The sequence below is a fragment of the Lissotriton helveticus genome, chromosome 11 (genome assembly GCF_964261635.1).
Source record: "Lissotriton helveticus chromosome 11, aLisHel1.1, whole genome shotgun sequence".
In the NCBI taxonomy this organism is placed as follows: Eukaryota; Metazoa; Chordata; class Amphibia; order Caudata; family Salamandridae; genus Lissotriton; species Lissotriton helveticus.
In genome coordinates, this window is record NC_136072.1 from 199670467 (window position 1) to 199692771 (window position 22305).

General features: G+C 42.4%; 1 protein-coding gene across 2 annotated transcripts in view; it reads left to right on the top strand.

The window, feature by feature from the left end:
- Positions 1 to 22305, top strand: part of LOC144791266 (uncharacterized) — a 1067603-nt gene that overhangs the window by 1000738 nt on the left and 44560 nt on the right. For both annotated transcript variants that reach the window (XM_078665920.1, XM_078665919.1), the window contains exon 7: positions 12603 to 12717. In XM_078665920.1, the coding sequence (XP_078522046.1) occupies positions 12603 to 12717 (115 nt within the window). The remainder of the gene's footprint in view (positions 1 to 12602; positions 12718 to 22305) is intronic.

The window sequence follows — 22305 nt, forward strand, 5'->3', positions numbered from 1 at the left end:
CTATCTATGTAGTCTCGATAAGGCCCCCAAATATCTATAGGGCGGGAGGCACTGGGAATCATGGTGGAGTACTCTTCACAATTAACATTGCAATAAGCTAAACTACGGAGCCAAGCCTGCAGTGAGGGGAGCTTTCTTTTTGCCCATAAAAGAGCAATTTTGCGTTTAGCCAACAGAAAGCCCAGAGCTGCCAGCTTCCTGACCTTTCGGGGGAAGTTTGCCACATAGCCCAACAATGCTATCTCTGGGGTGGGCACCAGATGCATAGACAAGACTTCCCCCAGAGCGGCGTGTATTAGTACCCAATACTGGTGTATTTTCGGACAAGTCCAAGCAAGGGGGGCGAAGTCAGCAAATGGTGCCAAACATTTCGGGCAGTGATGGGGTCTATTGGGATCAATTCTATGGGAGCGGGCAGGAGTGTGATATATCCTATGAAGGAATTTAAAGTGAAGCAACTTGTGTCTACTGTTTAATGAGATCTCCTTGGTGGCCCTACAACACCATTCCCATTGATCATCAGTGATAGGCCTACCCAAATCTTCCTCCCAGGCAGCCCAAACCCTAACGTCAGATATGGGCCTATGCGTCCCGCACTGTTTGTAGAGTTTGGAGACCAAGTGTGCCCCAGTGGGGCTCTGTATTAATAGTGTCAGCGATGGAGCAGGGTCAGGGGTGGCAGGGAATGAGGGATAAGTAGCGCGGAGCATGGAATATACCCGTTTCATTACAAAGGTGTCCATGAAGGAACGGTCTGCAAATCTGGCTTCTTCAGACACAGAGAAAGCATGACTGTCAGGGAACAGATCGCCCACTGTACGGATGTGAAACTTTTCCAGTGTACGTTGGACCAGGACTTCGCCAGTGATTGGAAATAAAGAAGGGTTGGGCAGGGACAGTGCCGGAGAATAGAGTGCGTCGAGCCCAAGCAATTGTCGCAGCTTAACCCACGCCCAGCACGTGGTGGAGACTGTTTGATGTCACGGGGGTCTCGTTTGAATCCCGTGGGAAGGATGTTAGATAATAGGCGTGGGTGCACCAAGTCGACTTCCGGCTTAAAATAGGGAATGCGAACGACAGGGTGAAACCAAACATGCGCATAACAGCATTGCGCCACAAGATAATATAAATAGAAATCGGGAACTCCAAAGCCTCCTCTTTCATACGGTAAAGTCAAGGTCTGCCAACAAACCCGAGGCGTTTTATCTGCCCAGACAAGGCGCAATAATAGTGTACGCAATTGTGTGAAAAAGGTTTTAGTGAGAGGAATGGGGATATTGTTAAAAAGATACAAAAAATGGGGGAGGACAACCATCTTGAGTATGGCGACTCTACCAGCCATCGATAGGGGCAGGCGCAACCATTGTTCAATTTGCGACTCCAGGGAGCCAATTGCCCTGCCATAGTTCAGACTGATGATGGTAGCGGTGTCAAGGTGAACATATACCCCCAGATATTTAACCGCGTCATTACACCATTCAAGCTGGAACTCACAGGGCCAGGCCAAAGTGCTAGCCGTGAGCAGGAAGATGACCGATTTATGCCAATTAATGCAAAGCCCGGAGAATTTGCCAAACCGTGCAATTTCCAAGATCAAGGATTCCAAGTTCATATGAGGCATTCTAACATACAAAATAGTATCATCCGCGTAAAGCGAATCAAGGAGGGGACCCATACGAAACTGGAGACTGCGATGTAAATGCTTTTCTTGAAAATGGCGAACTAAGGGATCCATTGCCAGAATGAATAATAATGGGGATAGAGGGCATCCCTGTCGAGTTCCACGGGATAATTCGAAAGGCGCAGAGAGGGTACCATTGAGGCGCAACCTGGCAGTAATTGTTACCTCACTTTACAGTAAAATAATGGTGGAAAGTATTTATTTATTCTCTAACAATATTTGTCTAAACTTATAATTCTATTTGTGGTGAAATGTAAGTTGAATATGACCTTTTTCACAGAATTCATCCACCATCTTGCATGGGGACAGGGTGTTCATTTATGTAGAAATGAAAGAAAAATGGTTTGTGTTTACTAACGATGACTTGCGTTGCATGCAGATGTGCTTCACAAACGTTGTTTTATTTATTTTTTAAATCCCAAAAATTGTGATCGCTTACTTTATATTTATATAGTTTATTTAACTGTTATTTTAAATGAATCATCCAAATATGTTAGCATGTTGTTAGTAAATATATTGATATAATTATTATGTTAAATAAGACTGAAAGCATTATGCATCATGTTGCTAGCAAAATTAAGACAGGGTGTGTTGTTTCCAAATGAAAGTACTGATCGATACGAAGCTTTTCATATCTAACTTTGTGTATATATTGAAGAGGGAGCAGAGCATTAATAAATATATCCAACCACATTATTTTTAAATCATCCTTTAGAGACTGCTGGCCTTTGGTACGTCATGCTGAATACTATCACTTTTGTAAATTAGATGGATTTAGGGAAAACTCACAGAATCTTTTGCTCAGCAAACTTTGAGATGTTGTTTTCTTAAAATGTGTTTGGATGGGTAATCTTAATTTGACATAGCAAAATACCTGTATCATGAAACTCAGGTGTCCCTGATTTTTTTACTAGGTTTAATGTTTACATCTGAATATTTTAACAATAGTTTGGGTAAATGTGTAATTTGTCACTTGTTCTCTTCTTATGGCAGTCTAGCTTGAAACGCTCTTGAGGCACCTTGGGTTTAACTAGCCCAACATGACATGTCTAGCATATTTCACGAGTGGGCCTTCAGGATTTATGAATTTTTGGGCAAGTTGATGTCAAAAAGCGTGCAAGACAATTTCACTATTCGGCCCAATTTTTAAAGAATTTTTCACAAGTGAAGTTGTCCAGAATGCCCCTGAAGATACTCAGGCTTGCTGGTTTCGAATACCACTTGCCTCTATTTCAATAAATATCTTTAATAATCTCTCTAACTATTTTTGCGGTCCCATAAATTATAGTCAAAGAGTGGGTGCCAGTTTCCTTACCATAACTTCTTCTGTGAAGTTCTCACAAGTTCTCACCAATCTACCTTCCTTTGTAAACCAGCAAATGCCATGTTTACACTGTGGACACACTTTCCTCAAACCCTTCCCATTTCTAGATGTTTCCATGATTTCACAAAGTGGTTCCTGGAAGGGTTAAGCCAACTTACATGCAGCGAACTCTGCCATGAGTGTGGAGACCCCACCCCGCCAAAAATACCATTCAAGGGTGGGATTGAGGGCCTTCTGGGCATGGTTAATCTTGGAAGTTTATGAATACCCTCAACCAAGTACGTTTGTAGACATTGACAAACTCTTCACATTTCCCTTTCCAGACTGCAAAGGGTCTAAGATGTACTCCAAGGCAGGGCTGACTTTCCCCATGGAGAAATAAGGAAATAAAAATATGTCCCTTTGCACAGGGAATGCCATTCCTTCTGGAGTTTACCACCTTGAAGAACAACATACAGAGGAAATTGTACCAAATTGGAAATCACCGGATTTTCTGTGCAATTTGCATTGAAACCTTTCCAGACAGAGCTTTCATTGCGGATTAAAATTGGCTTTTGTAGATCCCAGTAGTAGATCTACACTTGGATGTAGATTTAAAACTGTGAGTGCAGTATTACAACTGTCTTTGTGAAGAGGGCTCACTATAGTGAACGTAAGGGAGAGGATGTGGTCCGTCGGCTAGACTCCCGACTTTGGTGCTGAAAACCAGGGTTTGAGCCTCGGTGTCGCGTCCACATTCTGTGATTCTGGGCAAATCGCGTCATCTCCCCGTACCTGAATGTGTAATGTAAATATGGTGCTCATGTAAAGCTCTCCAATACCTTCGGAGAGAGTTTGTGCTATATAAATATGCAAAAACAACAAAGGGGCAGATTTATGAGTTCTGGCGCCAGAACTGATGCGTCACGCAATTCCCTCCTTGCGGCACCACAGATGCGCCGCATTTACAATGCGGTGCACCATGGTGCAAGGAAGGGCAGATGCGTGATGCATCTTGTGGTGTACGGGCGGCGCATTGCGGGAGTAGCGTCGCAAGTGCGACGCAACTCCTGCAATGTACAGAGGCCACCCATACATAACATGGTGCGTCACTCCTTACGCCTGCTTCAAGCAGGCGTAAGGATTTGACGCAGCACCGTCGTAAGACTGACTCAGTGAAATCTTGTAGATTTCACTGCGTCAGTTTTACGGGGCTTTCCTACGAGGGAACGCCCACCCTGCGACAGAACGCCCACATGAAACCTGACGCAGGTTTCATATGGCGCAGGGCTTTACAACGTGACGCATCTGCCTAGATGCGTCACGTTGTAAATAGGTTGCAGGGATGCGCCACGTTTCTGCGCCGTTGCGTCACGCAACGGCAGCGTAAACGTGGCGCAAGTCCGACATAAATCTGCCCCAAAAGCTGCAAGAATCACTCAGAATGGCGCACACTTACTACTAAAATGAAATAAAAAATGCGATGGTCTGCAGGTCATGAGTTCGAATCCTGAAAAGGTGAGATGGTAAAATGAATTCATCTTATCTGGGGTAAAGTAAAACGTGTTGCCATCAACCCCATACAATTTGCCCCTTTTTTATAATGTCCAATAAGTACAAAGATTTGTTCTTGTATGTGTTCAGTCACTTGCAATCTCTTCAGCATGGGTAACGTGCATCGGCCAGAAATGCAATGGGCATATTGGTGTTTATAATAATTTATCAGACATTGAATTTCGTTTAAAAGGCTTTAATGTTAATGTTGTAATTTCTTTACAACATCATAGAAGCCTTTTTTGTTTTGCATTGTGCGGGGTGGAAAATAAGAGAGGCCTAAAGGAAAAGTAGCCCACGTCATCACACTATCTTCTTCCCAGAAGATGTCATCTTTGCCATCGAAATCTATACAGCCCTCAGGGCATTAGTTCCCGGTTTCTGGAATCAGTATTAGGCTGTTTTGAACACAAATGAATATTGACAAGTATTTTTCAGCTAAGCTAAGTTGCATCTGTAGCAAAAGTGAAACTTTTCAGCGTATATTTACTTCTCTTGATTATACTGGTATATATGGACAGACATAAGCATTAACAGTCCCCGCACCATGTGAGCTGTTTATTTACTTTATACCACAAAATACAGCCCAATCAAGTTAATTAATATTGGCGTGTTTATCAATTACACAGCTGATGCCTAAGAGCATTTAATTTCATCAAAACACTTTCTCTCAAAATAGTACCAAGTTATGCAATTACAACACTTACTTGTCTCATATACTGATTTCTAGCATCTTGACTTCTTACAAGAAATATTGCCACCAGTGTTTACTTTGCAAATCGTGTAAGGAAATTGCAGAGAAGATTAGCATCTCCTCAGGCTGTTTTCCCAATGAAAAATAATTGTGACTTTAATCAGGTCCCCTTGTCGTTCATAACATCTCACATTTCTTAATTTGCAATTTTCATTGATAATGATGGTAGAAGGCCAGGGCTGGGTACCACGTTAATTATTGTGCAAGTGTTCACAGAAAGCAAGTAACCTCCTGCATTGTGCATCTCTGGGGCTATATTACTGGAGTGCCCCGGGGGCGCAACAAGCGTTTGCACCTACTTAGCACTTTGGTTCAACAGAAGGCGCCTCAGACGCTTGTGCGTCCCCTTCTGTAATACTGATAGCGCTGGTGCACATAAAGCGTCAGTGGTATCAACAGAGGGCATTCCTTCATTTGCATGACGGTGTGACTCCTTGCAAATGAGGGAATCCCTTTGCCTCTGCGCCCGTGCTGTATTACAGACACGGGCGTAGAGACAAAGAAGCTGTCAGGAAGCACATTGACAGTGTGCCACCTTAAAGGAGGCGCACTGTCAATGCGCCCCCTCAGGGCAGACCTCTGTTGGGGGAAAGGGAGTTTCAGACATCCCCTTGCCGGTGGGTGCAAGCCCCCTTTAAAAGTACAGGCAGGTGCCACCAGCACTGTGAAACACGAGCGGCTTCAAAGCAGCCACTCTGTTTTTCACCTGAATACGCTGTTCCCAGGGCCCTGGGAGCAGCGCATTCACTATAATTCGGTGCATTTTCCTGGTTAGCGCCCACCACTAGGGAACACCAGCACATCTTGTGTTAACCACTGCAGTGGCAGTGCAAAAATGGTTATAGGCCTACCCAGTGTAGCCTGACTATTAGAGTGTAAAACCTAAAGTGTGACCTGTCAAAATAACTATTTTTGACAGATTAAGATGTCTCTTTTAATTATTAGTAAGTCACCCCTACATAGGCCGTGTAGCATACATGGGAGGGTGCATGGTATTTAAAAGTGGGACAGGTGGAAAAATTATATTATCATGTCCCTTGCGTTATAAGGCTCACAAAGCTATTTCACAGTAGCAGACCTATCTGTCATAAGTAGAAAACCAGAGTACAGATTAAAATATTTTTACTGCTAACTCAGGAATTGGATGAGCTAGAAAAATAATTGAACCACTATTTTTAATAGTTATTAAAAATATAATTTAATTCTGAAATTGGATTCTTAACAAATATTAAGGAAACATAACTTTTAGAAAGTTCCCCTTTACCTGTCTCAGCCTTCAGAAGGCTAATAAGCATTAGCCTCTTCCAATTTCCAGCTAGTAACCAGCTCAGAATACAGTGTGAACAAGGTGTGAAATTCCTCCCAGGAGCTACAGAGTAGGTTTACCTGAATTTGCAGGGATTACTCCTCTTAGCATTGCCAAATCCTCAGAGGGGGGGCTGTGGATAGCCTTCTGATACCACAGTGCTAAATCTTGCCTGACAGGTCTGTTTGAGCTACATGTAAAATGTTGCCACACTTGAAAGGAAGAAAACAGGATTTAAGGACAATTCTTGTGTATCCCCTAGGTACTGTAGGACCCTACATTTGTCCTCCCAGATGTCTGTCTCCTAGTTTGCTTTGGGGACAGAGCCTGCTTCAAATAGAATGTAATGTTAGATGTGGGAGGACACAAGTGATTTCCATAGTGCACTCCCCTACACACCAACAGTCCTCAGAGCCCCAGTTTAGTGTGCCCAAAGACTTTTGTCATCTTAAAAATGCCTGACATATGGCATATTGGATCTTTTTGTAGTAAACCACAAGATGAACTACTGGAAAAGTGGCTAGGTTGCCTCTGCAAACTTTTATCCCATTGATTAGGGGTACACAGGAGTCATCCCCATCGACTAGCTAGTCCCAGGCATAAATGTGGCACAGGCACCCAATCAGAACACTTTCTGGACTAGCGAAAGAACAGAAGAAGATAGGACCTCTGTCTGTGACCTGGAAGGAGCCCTGAAGGCAGGACATGCTCCCTATAGTAACCAGGACAAAAAGGTGGCATCCATGGGTCAATTGGCTGACCTCTTGTGTGGCTACAGGAACACAACAAGCTTCAAGAGGTATTTTCCCTGAAGTTCTCAGCTGACCAGTGGGCACTGGACCTGGACTACACTTTGCTTTTGGTCTCTCCCTGACACCCTGATACCCTTAGAGCCTCTAAGTGCCTTCCCCCGAGGGCCTGTGGGACTTGTTGGAAGTGTATCAAGTGGTTGTTGGGGCACCAGAATAAAGTTTGGACAGGTTTTAAAATTTTTGTGACTTTACAACTTTTCACTGGGATCACTCCACTTGTTATATCCTACCAGGGCTCCATTGCGATTAGCCTCAACTCGGGCCTAGAACCCAGTCTACAGTTTCATATCTCCAGTTTCCCTTACTGGATATTTGTTGTTTTGGTGTCATTTTGTTTATTACACTTTACTATATTTTTCTAATTTGGTTTAGTATTTTTATTGCTTGGAGTTTTCACATCTTTACTGTTTAGGTACTGCATAAATACTTTACACATTGATCTGATTTAAGCCTGTCTGTTCTACCATAGCTATCAGGGAGCTGAGCTCAGGCACATTTAGTGACTTTTAGGGTTCACCCTGACAAGAAATGTGATTGTCCTTAAAGTGAGCAGGTGCTTTTCCACATCCCAAATATTAATCTAATTTCTTACACTCATGAATTATGGGAGTTATAGTCATTCAGGCAGAAATTGCTGGTGTATCCATTTCAACTTTTTGTTACTTTTTTAACTTAAGGAATATTGGTTCACTTTATGGTAAAGCAAATTAATTATAAGTATAGCACAAAAATACACACATCAAATGATTTCCATTCGAAAAATAACATATGGAACCCTTAGCAAACATATTCAACCAATGTGCTGCTGATAAGGTTCAGAGCACCCAAAACTCCCCTTCGTCTGCCTCCATGGCGTTGAAAAAGAAATTCAACATGCCTGGTGACTTTGACAAAGCCAAAGGCTTTTCACTGAAAATACAAGCCAGGGGCAGATTGATCAACATTTCACACAATGCAGCAAGACATCTTGCTGCGTTGCGTAAATGGAAAGAGATCAGGAATGCACAATATTTAACATTATGTGGCGCATTCTTGTCCTTTCCTTGTGCTGGCGCACTTTTGAATGGCTAGCGCCAACACAGGCGCAAAACAACTGCAAAACAACAGTTGATGGACAGAATGCAGAACAATGTCATACATTCACCCCAGTACAGAGATCTGGGCCTAAATCCATCGTTTTTTTGCACTCCACACCACCCCAGTTCAGACATGGCCATATGCAAATCAGCCATGACCCTGTGCCTCATGGGAACAGTCCAGCCCGAACTGCCAAGCCATGTCTTTCCTGGACCAGAATCAAGCATCCTAGGACCGGTTTCTGGCTATCAGCCGTCTTCAGCCAGGATAGCTTGACTCCAGTGGTGTGGAGAGCATGGGACTCACGTCTGAGCATACCCATCCCACTCGGGGTGACAAATGCAAAACAACAGTTGATGGACAGAATGCAGAACAATGTCATACATTCACCCCAGTACAGAGATCTGGGCCTAAATCCATCGTTTATTTGCACTCCACACCACCCCAGTTCAGACATGGCCATATGCAAATCAGCCTTGACCCTGTGCCTCATGGGAACAGTCCAGCCCGAACACAGGCACCTTTGCGTCATGGTGCAAGAGTGTCTGCATTGCAGGCAGGATAGTTTTTGTGCATGAAGGGACACCTTCCTGCACAAAAACAATCCTCTGAGGCTTTTTCCTTTTTCTGTGTGTGCTGTAGAATACAGCACACATAGAAAGAGGAAACAACAAGGAGAAATAAAGATATTTCTCCTCAGTACACCTCTCCTGCAACAGGGTAGCATCTTGATGAATTCCCAGATCCACCACTCATGATAAATATGGGAATGTGCCAAAATCCATGGGTGGATTTGTGGCTTGGTAAAACTGAGTACAGTGTTATGTTGTTCTTGTGTTACCTTGTGTGATGCAAGTGCAATGCAGCACTTTGATAAATCTTGCCCTGGATCAATAAGGTTACCAATGTGTGTTTCTCTTATAGTAACACAAGCATGCCATTGAAATACAGTGCTGTTAATTACTATTTTTAGGGACATAGCAAAGGAGAATAGTGACATTTTAGTCACAATTTAAATGATCTATTGCTTGTGCAGTGACGATTTTAGAAACTGTAGTGTATTTTAAGGTGATTTCAGCATGTGAAAAATCTTGGTCTTCTCCTGGTACTTGGTCAACCATCTTTGAGAGGAAATAGATTTTCATGGAAATTATGGCAATTTGACTAAAAAGCCTAAATAGGGACATATGTGTTTTGTGAATTTACAATTATCATTCTCATTCATCTCAGAAACAGTGTTTGATATATTGAGGGCAGTCACTAGTTTCAACAGTATCTATTGTATCTAAATCAAATCAAATCAAAATAAGCTTTATTTGGAGTCACAAAGTGAATCATAAAAGCTACAAAACACATCGATACAATGGTTAAAATGACCAAGAATGCAATTTTAAAACAATTATACAAAATTTCTCCTTATTTGAAAAGTAAAAACATCGTACCACGATAATATAATTACCGTTTATATTAACGGACAGCAAGAAACACGACATTACAAAACACGTAAAAATATCTGGAAACATTTGCAAATATGTATACGGCAGATGACAGTATCTGAAGCCCAACTGTAGTAACAAGGGTTTTATGAATTTCTGTTTCAGACATGAGAAGTGTTTACAAAAGAATACGGTGTGAATAGTATTTTGGGATGAAATATCATCACACGTACAGTTCCCAAGGTCGGCTGACCAATTGTTAACATAAGGAAAACTGATTAAATGATGGAAAATATCCAGCGGACAACGTGTGAGCACAAAGCGATGGCGAGAATTATAAATGTTAACTAAGTATGGTTGCATGTAAATACTGGTCAAACTCAGTTGATTCCTCAACACCGTTGGTTTACAGATTTCAGATGCTAATCTGATTTCTTTAAAAAAAGAGATGCATTTCAATTTCAAGGTTTACCTCTGGACGGTGGCTAAGCTCTCAGGGAGGGTAAAATGTTCAGAATGGCCAAGGTTTACGAGGAAATTATGGACATATTTGAGCCATGGAATTTTAAAAACCTTAGGGGATTTTTGGCAGTCGGCAATTATGGCTTGATTTAAAATAGTGTGTTCGGATGACCATATTTTGTGCCATAATAGCACAGGTTGGATCCTAGTCAAGTCTGCTAGGTAGGGGGCACCCAAATTGGAGTGACATACAAACGTTGAGCTACTTTTCGGGAGAACAAGGAGAGACCTGAGAAAAGCATTTTCGTCAAGCTGTTATATATCTATTATTCCATGACCCCAAAGCTCAGCCCCGTACATGGCAGAGGATCGACACTTTGCATTATGAATAGTCATCATCTCCGTTGGATTGTTAAAGCCACACTGACTGGCGAAACTCGATAGGGCCATTTTTGTTTTCATGATATGTAGTCGCCTTGATTTGATAGCCCCTTGCCAATGCCCTGATTGATTAAAAACAATGCCCAAATATGAGAAGGAATCTGTAAACTGGATTGTAGAAGCATTAATAAAAATGTCGCGACAGCGGGTAGCCTTCTTCCCAATCTTCATGGCAAAGGTTTTACTTATGTTGATTTTTAACCCCAAGTTAGACATATACTGAACAAATTTGTCCACCAGGCGCTTCAGGGCAATGGGTGTACGGGCCATTAACACCGCATCGTCGGCATACAATAGTGCTGGAATAGGCCTTTGTCCCACCTGAGGTAGATCTACACATTTACTTGTCAGTATATCTCCTATGCTGTTTATGTAGAGGTTAAATAGGAAGGGGGGCCATTACGCATCCCTGCCGCACCCTTCTTCCTATACTGAAAGTCTCAGTACAGGTACCATTAAGACCGTAACGTACTCTACCTCTACCTTGGGCGTACAAATCTCTTAAACAATTCACAATTTTTGCATCCACGCCCATGTTGGTCATTATTGCCCATAACTTAGCGGGAACTACCAAATCAAAAGCTGAAGATAAATCAATAAAGACTAAAAAAAGATTACCACATTTAAACATCTATATTTCTTTAGTATAAAATGTTTCTGAAGTTATATTTTATATATGAATATATTGAAATGTATTTCCTACAACAAGTTTTAAAATAGGCAACCTTCCTATTCAAACATGGCAATCCAGTCATGTAGAAAATCACTGTACTGAGTTGGTGACCCACAGAAATGATAGACATCATTGCAAACTGAAAAGTCAGTTGTATATCTTAATATAAATAATGTTGTCTGTCAGCAAAGCAGCATACTCCCTACCCCCGCATCTAACCGTCCTCCTCGCCCCAAGCCCCTCCCACATGCATTCTCTTGATATTTCTTTAATATTTTGTCTAGTTGTAGGGTTCTTTGAAATATTCAAATTTGTAGTTTGGCTCAAACAGTGGCACTGTATTTTACTGTAATGTTCTGAATGCAATTAGGATCTCATATGTGCAGACCATGAATATTGTGCTTTGTCAGTTTGTTAAATGCTAAATATGGTTGGTTTGAATGCACAGAATTTTTTTTATATCACTCTACATACTTTTTTACCCCTATTTGTAGCAAAAGTAAATATGCACATTAAAAAGTTTCATGCTTAGTTTTAAATCGTTATATGACTATATTGGAAAAGTCTCTGTACTTTTATGCGCAATGTGTTTTAAATGTTTTGTCAGATATGAAAAACTGACTCTCACAACTGAGAGATTTGTAGCCTTATGTGCTTGGGCTGTTAACGGTATTCTGCAATAGCTGTCCTTTAAAAGTCTTAAATACTTTTCTTCCACTCTATTCAGTTACCTTTAATTTCTCCACCTGAGCGTATGAGCCCCAGCATGATCTCCATCTCAACCTTCCTCAGGAATTACTGTGCACTATGCAAGCCTAGAACAATTGGTACATATGATCAAATATAGTGACTTAGCTCAGTTTCTTATAAACTTTATCTGAACTATTTTTTGACTTGTCTGTGGTAAGCACTTAAAAGGAGAAACATCTATTCTAGAAATACCTTTTCATAGTTGATGATTCATGATGTTCAGTTTTGTATTCTGATACTAGGAAAGGAGCGTGTCATAGTATTAAATGACCTTTTTATAGCCTACAATTTGGTAGATTATAGCTATTTGTATGTCCATTTTGAGACATGAAACATTATTTTTCAATTTTTAGGAGCACTCTTGATTCACAAGCATTACAAAAATATGGACTTTTCATCTCAAGAACCCAGCCGCCTGTGTCCTTTCTCGTTCAATGCCAAAGGGATCATATGGAGAAACAAGAAGAGGTATTGTACTATGCTGATCTCCTTTAGAATATATTTACAGTGTTTTATAATAAATGTATCTAATCGTATGAGAACTTACATATTTTACTGCTGGCATTTCGTCTTACTGATCAGGAAACTTGCTTTGATTGGATGGGCTCCTACTAGTGTTTGGGAGCTGTTGCTTCAATGACACAATATATGTTATTGTAAATAACATGAATGGTTTTATTTTGATATACCAAGAAGTGAACTTGCTAGAGAGAATAGATATCAATAGCAGATTCTAGCCTATTGAAGTCATACTGCATTTTCTCTAGTGTTTTAAACATTAGGGTCTGCTGTATCCTAGGGTTTTATCAATTCTGGGCCAAATTCACAAAGACAAACTGAGATGAAAGTCTAACTTTACGACTATTGGTATTCACAAAGGGCATTTGCGAGTAGTAAAGTTAGACTTTTTACTTGGTTTAACTAAGACCAAAACTTAAGTTAAACTGAGACAAAAGTCTAACTTTACAACTCGCAAATGCCCTCAGTGAATACTGAAAATCATAAAGTTAGACTTTCGTCTCAGTTTACCTTTGTGAATCGGGTGCTCTGTGTCTATAATGAAATGAGTTGATACATAAGGGCCAACATACTGTTTCTAACCCATACAAATGTAAACAATTGAACTACCTTGTTATACATTAACATCATTTGATTAGGTTTATTCTACAGAATGTACCATCCATACTGGCAAACCATTCTGACTTTAGTTATTGAACCCATGTATATATTTCCCTGGGTCATAAAATGAACCAATTCTTAACCTTTTCTACTACTGAAACATTTTCCTTCGGTACATATTCCTCATCTTTTATATTATGGAAGATTATGTTAGATTTCTCTTCTATAATGCTTTCAAAATTATTACTATTTACCTTTTGTTAAATTCACTTAATTTGTAAATATTAAATGTCCTTTGCCCTTTAAGCATTTTCACACCAATAAGGCTTTCCTAAATTTATGGTATCCAGTGTAGTTCCTTTTGATGTGTCTGAAATGTGGCATATTCTGGACTCATCTGCAAATTCGCCCGACTTTCCCATCCTGGGAGAAAGAGATACAGAGAGAGAGAGGGAGAGAAAAGAGAAAGTGTGTGTGTGTGTGTTTGTGGGTGTGTGTGTGTGGGTGTTTGTTTGTGTGTGCGTGTGTGTGTGGGGGGAGATGTGGCGGACAGTTTTGCTATTAAATCTCTAAAAGTGTCACAATTACATTACGGTTAAGGAGCAAATCAGAATTTGCCCATTTGCTTTGAGGTACTTTGTGGGTGTTTTAGTATGGGACAACCTGTCCTAATTTTTTATGAATAGAATGTGACTTTGACCGAGAGTAGTGTGGAATTTTGTGACTCAAAGGTTAGTCAGAGATTCAATCAACATTTATTTATACATGTAACTAAAGAAACAGAAACTTGGTAATCCAGGGTTGGGCTAATTTCATACCATAAACATCAGCATTTCTAGACAAGCCATGTCGGGGTCGATGTAAGCTTGACCCAAATAATATTGCTGTTCGGAGTCTGACATGCAGGGACCTCTAATTAAAGCAAAAAGAACAAATGATGGATGAAATACTAATCAATACAAACATTCACCCTCAGTCACAAAGATCTGGGTTTCATCCATCATATTTTGCTCACCACCCCAGTTTGGACCCAGCCATATACAATTCAGTCTTGACCCTGCTCTTCATGGAAACAGTCCAGCTCGAACAGCCAGGCCTGGTCCTCCCTGGATCGGAAACAAGCATCCTGGCATCAGTTTCAAGGTATCACCTCTCATCATCCAGGTTAGCTTGAATCCAGTGGTGCTGTGACCACGGGACCCTCATCTGGACATACCCTTCCCACTAAGGGTGACAAAAGCTAAAAGAACAAGCAATGGATGAAATGCTAAACAATTCAAACATTCTTCCTGAGTCACAAAGATCAGGGTTTAATCCATTATTTTTTGCTCATCACGCCACCCCAGTTTAAACCCAGCCATATGCAAATAAGTCTAGACCCAGCTCCTCATGGGAGCAGTCCAGCCAAAACTGCCAAGCCAGGTCCTCTTCGGACCAGAAATAAGGATGCTAGGATTGGATTCGCCCCACATCAGCCAGGCTAGCTTTAGGTCCAGCACTAACTGGTCCTGATGGCCTCTACTGGAGTGAGTCCTGATCCCCAAGAGGTGGCGCAGGTCCTGGACCCTTGGCTGGCATCAGGTTGTCCTCTTTCTGATCTCAAGGTGAAGATACAAATGTTTTGGGTTCCTCATGAATACAAAGTGGCCTGTTTGTGCCAAGAAAGGATTGCCCACGACGACAGCTGATGCAAAATTCCAGGGGGACCCCCTAGCTCATGTGGCAGTGAACAGCCATGTTTCTGTAGATTTTCCCCTGGGGTGTGGCACTTGTCAAGGATACCCCCTCTCACCGCTACTATTTGCATTGGTATTGGAGCAGCATGGATACGGAGGGAACCAGTAATCTGTGGCCTCCGCTGGGTAGAGGGATGGGAGGATTGCATATCCCTATATGCAGATAATGAACTCTTATATATGGCAACCCCCAGCCATTCCATTAACTGTCTCCTAGATATCTGTGAAGTATAGAGCAAATTCTCAGGTTACACCATCAACTGGAAAAAGTCAATCCTATACATCCTAAACGGTCCCCCGCCACTACTTCCAAAGGGATGTAGTCTGCAAATCACAGAAGGATGCTTCAAATATTTGGTAATGTATGTTACACCTTTACCTGGGGAGTTCATGGAACAAAATCTCATACCGCCACTACAACGATTCCGCCAAGATGTGAAACATTGGCGATCCCTCCCATTGACATGGCTCGGAAGAGCCGCACTATTTAAGATGATGGCACTTCCCAGGTTTCTCTACGCCCTGCAAAATACCCCATTTCCAGTTCACCCATCCTATTTTAAGGCCATTGAGGCAGAAGTAAATAATCTGTTTTGGGACAGAAAACCGGCCTGCATAGCCATGCAAAAACTGATAAAGGTACGATGCCGAATAGCTCTTCCGAACATACAAGACTATTACTGGGCTTCTGAACTAACAGTACTCAATCACTGGATGCAGGCCCCACAAAGGGACTCAGAGTTCCGCTCAGACAGACACAGCTTGGGAGAGGGAGGAGTAATGAGAGCGCTTTATACTAAAGCATGAAAACCACCGCTATTAGGACCTATACCACACACATTCCTAGTATGGCACATAGCACTCAGAAAACTAGGCTGGGCCGGTGTCATAACACAGATGACCCCACTTTGGGAAGCCCAACAGTTAGGCAGACTCAGTACTAGTAAGGGCTTCAAACGGTGGGATTGCATTTGAATCTCCGCGGTAGGCGATCTATAGACTAAGGGGGAGGTTGTCACCTTTCCATACCTTCAAGAACAATACAAGATGGCATTTTTGAAATATTCAGGTATACCCAGATTAGACACGCATTGAAGACAGCTATACAGGCAGGTACTATACTCCCAGAAGGCTCCCCGTTGGAGTATAGGCTCTTAACAGAATATATGGACAAGAAGGCCATTTCCCTCACTTATGAAAAATTATGAATAATCTACCTGATCCCACACAATCTCTCCGTGACAAATGGCAGACAGAAGTGGGCGACCTTGACGAAAAAGATTGGCAAGAGGCCCTCGCCTCCCCAGGCGAAGTGGCGATGTCCTCCAAACTGAGATTAGCGCAATTAAAGATACTACATTGCATTTATTATACAAGAGTAACCCTACATAAAATAGGGAGGACTGATAGTACACTCTGCTTGAGACAATGTGGGGCAACCAGTACTTTCCACCATATAATATGGGAATGCCCAGAAATAGCAACCTACTGGGGAACAATTATTCGAGTCCTCACGCAAGTTAGTGGGGGGAGTGTTGAGCCAGAGCCTAAAAGATGTCTCTTAAATATATGGGAGCCAACCGACCTCAATCATGCGGCACAAGATTGGGTCACACTGGGCATGATGTACTCAAAACGAAACATAGCCAAATACTGGGGATCACCCACTTCTCCAACATATCGAGAATGTAGCGGAGATATGGATAGGTCTATGGTGGCAAAAAGGGCAGCGTACATACATCGAGGAGGCCCCAAAAAGTGGGAAAGAGTGTGTTGAAAGTGGAACACTTACAGGGGGAACATTTGTGTTCCACCCCCGAGTGAATCAGATACAGACTCAAGCTAATATAAGTGGGTGGGGAAACATGTCAAACACTGGCCAAAATGTTAAATGTAGCAACTGAATATTTTAAGAGGCGAACCACTATAAGATGATGCATGCTTTGTATATCGTGACTTCAATTTGTAAGCGTACACTTGAAATTTTTGTTGATAAATTAATAAACAGAATTAAAAAAAATCCAATGGGACCTGCACTTTGCAACAACAGTAACCGTTCAGGTAGACCGCCAATGTGGATCTCCAGCAGTGACTGCTCTTTGCATCAGCCTTGACAGTTTACATCAACAGTGACAGCCCACATTAACCTCCAACATGAAGCTCCAGTAACAACCAGCTGTTCACGATACAATAGCAACCATTTGCGAAGCTCAGTCTGCTTCTCATGCCGACAACAAACTCCTTGTGGCTCAGGCCAACATGAACCTCTACCTGCAGCTCCTTATGTGGACTTGAACTCCAAAAGGTAAACTCTTGAATGGAACAAACATGGTCCCTGAATCTGATCCGTGCTCTAATGCGGTCAGCTTGAACTTGTGATTTTACCCTGGACCCATGCAACCAGATAACCACTTGCAACCAGATAACCTTGAGTGGAGCTTTGTGCTTTTTGGAGCTATTTTCACCTACATTTTTAAAAACTCATATCTATGGTTCCTCTGGTTGGAATTTAGTTATTTAGGTGTCATTTTAATTGCTACATTATATTCCACTTTTCCAAACTAGTTTGGGATTTTTCTTGTGTTTTCACTTTATTACTGTTTGTGTTCTAAATCAATACTTTACACATTGCCGTTAAGTTAAGCCTGACTGCTTTTGTGCCAAGCTACCAGAGGGTCAAGCACAGGTTTATTTCGTGACTTTTGTGAATTATCGTCACAAGGTTTGTGTTTATTATTTGAGTGGGGCCTCCACCCCCCTCAATTAATGTCACAATTTCTGAAACCCGTCCTTGATATAGACAATGTAGAAAACACCCTTTTGGGAACCAAGCAACTGTAATATGCCTTGAGTAACAATGCTGACAGGCTACTGGAGAGTACAAATTGTCAGAGTTAGAGGTACATTGATACAGGCATGGCAGAGAAAGCTGTTGCAAGGGACAAGGACATTGCACAAGTATGTCACAATTTCTTAAGTAAATTGAACGAGGAATAACTGAAAGATGAGATTACAGTGGAATCCTACCTACAGGCTTTCATAGCACAAAGTGTGTGAGGCCACTGCAGAGAGAACCAGAATAGTTCATTAGTAGCATATTTAAACTAAAGAAAGAGGAAGCAGTGGGCCAGATTGGTACAAGGCCTCTTTATAGAAGTCTTTCTGGAAATAACTAGCTCAAATCATAGCAATACTCTCTTGGGGGGGATGATTGGGGGTTACCAGCAAAGAATTTAGGTGTGACACTGGACAACACTCCGTCCATGAAAACCCATGTATCAATAATCTGTGGTAAAGGCTTTGCATTATTGAAAATGCTCAGAAGAGTCTTTCCATGGATTCCTACTGAGTGCAGAAAGATCCTGGTCCAGTCCCTACTGATGAGTAGGCTGGACTATGGAAACTCCCTGTTCGTGGGAATGGCTGACTATCTCTTTGCCAAATTACAGGTCGTACAGAACGCTGCGGCAAAGGCAATTTGCAACAAAAGGAAATACGACCCAGCTAAGAGTTGCATGAGAGAGCTCCACTTGCTGCCAATGAGACAAAGACCTATCTTTAAACTTTTGTGCATAACGCATAGAGCACTGCACAACACAGGCCCACATATTTAAAAAAACAAAATCAAATTCTATGCGCCATCCAGGATCGTACGCTCTCAAACAACAGCGAGAGCAAGAACTACCCGTGTGAAGACAGCCAGGATGGGTGGACGGGCCTTCTCCCACCTGGCAGCAACCAGTTGGAACGAGCTGTCCCTGAATCTCAGATTGACGGACTGTCACCGTTCCTTCAGGAAGCAATTGAAAACATTGCTCTTCCCCAAGCTGGACTAAAAGAACGACTCTGTTATTTGCTTATCACCCACTACTGATACTGATAGCGCCGTGATATCCTACTCAGGATGATTGTTTGCGCTTTATAAGCACCATTAACATTAACATTACCAATTAGATGCTAAAAGCCTTGGTATCAGTCATATCCAAACCAGGTAAGGATCCATCCTAATGTGCATCATGTAGATCAATATCTCTGTTGAACTACAATTCTGAATAGTTCACATGTATCCTGTATTCCAGCTTGAATCCCATTATGCCAGGGATAGTGTTTTCTGACCAGGCTGGCTTTATCCCAGGTTGCCAATGTGGCGAAACTATGTAAAAGATGTTACATATCACAGAAAAAGTACTATGCACCCCTAAAATGCATTGCTCCCCACCCTGGACACGGAAAAGGCATTTGATAGGGTCATCTAGACTCCCATGATGTACCTCATGCACTCACTAAGAATTGGCCCACAGTTCTGATCCTGGATATTAGTTGCCAGAACCAACCCTTCTACTTGAGCTGTTCTCTGATCAGGTGCCGGAACAGGAGAAAATTAGTTGCATATGGATTGGAGTGTATTAAAAGGTTTGTAAATGATTTCATGCTCTAATACTCAGGTCTGGCACACTCTTTCCGTCATGCTCTTGAAAAACTATCACTAGGTTCTAGGTCAGCATTAAACAGTTATGAAACAGGAAGCCCTAATTCTCTGAGCAATCCCAGATCTGCTGTAAACACCTTGTGCACTCTTTCCTATTTGGTGGATCACTAAGGAAGTGTGCTACTGAGGAATCTGAACAGCCGCATCTGGAGCACAAATCATCACTCTAACTACTCCTCGCTACTCACCACAATCTGAAGAGAATTCCAACAATGGCATATGAGACACTTCTCATCACTAGCCACAATTACCTTGGTAAAGAGGGTAGGATTATAAAGGTTATAGACCTATTCCAAACAATTCTATTTCCGCTTCTGCCCTTCTTTTTTGTGACAGTTTCAACTAGTTCTTAAAACATTCCTTGGAGAAGGGGGACACTGGTGATAGCATGTAAATTTCTAAATCTCCCTACTTCACATGGGAAATGAGCACTTCAAAATTTAGCTGGCTGTCTTCAAGCGTTTCATTTATGTTTTAAAATGATTTAATGGGGTAAAATAAAGATGCATCAGTAATGGTGAGAATAGTCATGCCATCTCCCTGTGAAAGATTCTATGGATTGAGAGAAAATATAGGACCTGGGGATATATACATATATTACCAGTGACACTTGATATGTGGGACAACACCCAGCTCATCCTCTTACTATCAGCAAACCCCACTTAGACAAAAGACAGCCTCCACAAATGCATGCAGAATGTCTCAACATGGATGAGAGACAGCTGCCTCAATTTAAACACAGACAAAACCGAAGTTCCGGTCTTCAGCAGAGACACCACCCTTCAGAAAGGCTCCTGGTTGCCCTGGGAGCTCAGACCCACCCCCTACCCAAAGACCATGCACTCAACCTAGGATCATACTGGACATCAAACTCACAATGAAACACCAGACAAACGCAATCGCCGCAGCCCACGTCCACCCGGGTCCACCTACTCTGCAACATTTTCAGATGGCTCCCCGCAGGCACAAGGTAAACAGTCACACAAGCTGTCATCTCCAACCGACTAGTCTACGGCAGCGCACTCTAGGCAGGCACCTCCACCGAGCTCATACAAGGACTCCAAACCATCCAGAACATAGCAGCCAGACTCACCCTTGACCTTCCCAAAAGGTCACATATCTCTAACCATCTAAAAGACCTCCACTGGCTCCACGTACAAAAGAGATGCCAGTACAAACTCCTCACTCATGAATACAAGTTATTCCACAACATCGGATCCTACTTCTTGAACCATGGTCTGAATTTCCACCTACTCACGAGAAACCTTCACTCCACAAACCTCACCCTTGCAAGCACCCCACAAATCTGCTGCACCCCTCACTGGAGGATGTTTCTTCTTCCATCTTGCCACCAGATCCTGGAACTCCTTATCCCTCTCCACCTACACACCGCCCTATCACTGACCACCTTCAGGAAGGAGCTCAAGTTCTGGCTCTTCGACCAACATGGCTCACCACCACCTGAGTACCCCACAGGTGAGTAGCAGTGCTCTACAAGTACTGATTGATTGAGTGAATGCTGATGAAACTCAGCTCCAATTAAAGCTTGAAGAAAACCCTGGCAGCCTTCTCAATTTATTCTGCTGTCTTCCATTTATTTTTTAGATGAATGCAGAGCAACTGGCTATGTCTTAGGGGGGAGATGTTGTTTTATGACCCAGTCACCTTCAACCCCTCTCTCCATTCTTTGGCCTAAAGATTTGCGCCACTCCTTTGCCACAGTGCACCAAGAATGCAACTGTAGTATTATTTTTAATAGAGCTTTCTCATCCCCCCTGCGGATAAATGCTCTTTGCAAAACCATACTCTTCCACATTTGACACCTGATAGGGATCCTATTGCTGTTATATTGATTGCAGAAAATTGATTTGATTGTCGAAGTGGTTATGTCCCGCCTGGCCTACTGCAATACCCTGTATGAAGGCTTCCCTACATATCCATAGTCAGGCTCCCAACAAATACAAATAAACATGATGACCATGTTACTCCTGCTCTCATACCGTTCCACTGACTCCCTTCGAAGGAAAGGACTGCATTTAAATCTCCCTGAATTATTCACAAGGCCAAACATGACTGAACAACTGGCTGCATCTCCAGACTATTTGAGCTTTATCAAATGGCCAGAAGCCTCAGGTCTGCAAAAACGGCATGATGCCACTCCATCGATTCAGATACAAACAGATGGTGGTAGCAGCTTTTTTCATCAGAGCACTTCTCTGTGGAACTCCCTAGCTACCCACTTGAGACTTGAAAGAACTACTTCAACTTCAGGAAATCTCTGAAGACACACTTTCACCTTGGCATTTGGATAATATACTTTTGTCCAAGGATCTTCGTATTAACATTCTAACTTCTGTCTGCTGACCAGGAAGGCAATATCTGCCTGCCCCTGACGCCAAGTCTCTGGGCAGCTGGTAGTACACTATGACATTGGTACAGAAGGCATACTAGATGTCTGACCTCTTGTAGCCTCCTTAATTCCACCTAGAGCACGCAGAGGCCACCAGGGGCGTAACACAGGCCCCCGCAGCCCACGCGGTGCGGGGAGGCCGAAGCTCCAGGGGGGCCCCCTCGGCACTGCACTCTGTCCGGAGAGCTCATAATTGAGCCCGGAGGGGGCCCCTCTACATACCTTGCAGGTAGGCCCCCTCCATTTTCGTTACCCCAGTGGAGGCCACCCCTTATGTGGTTTGCAGAACTTAATAAAAATAC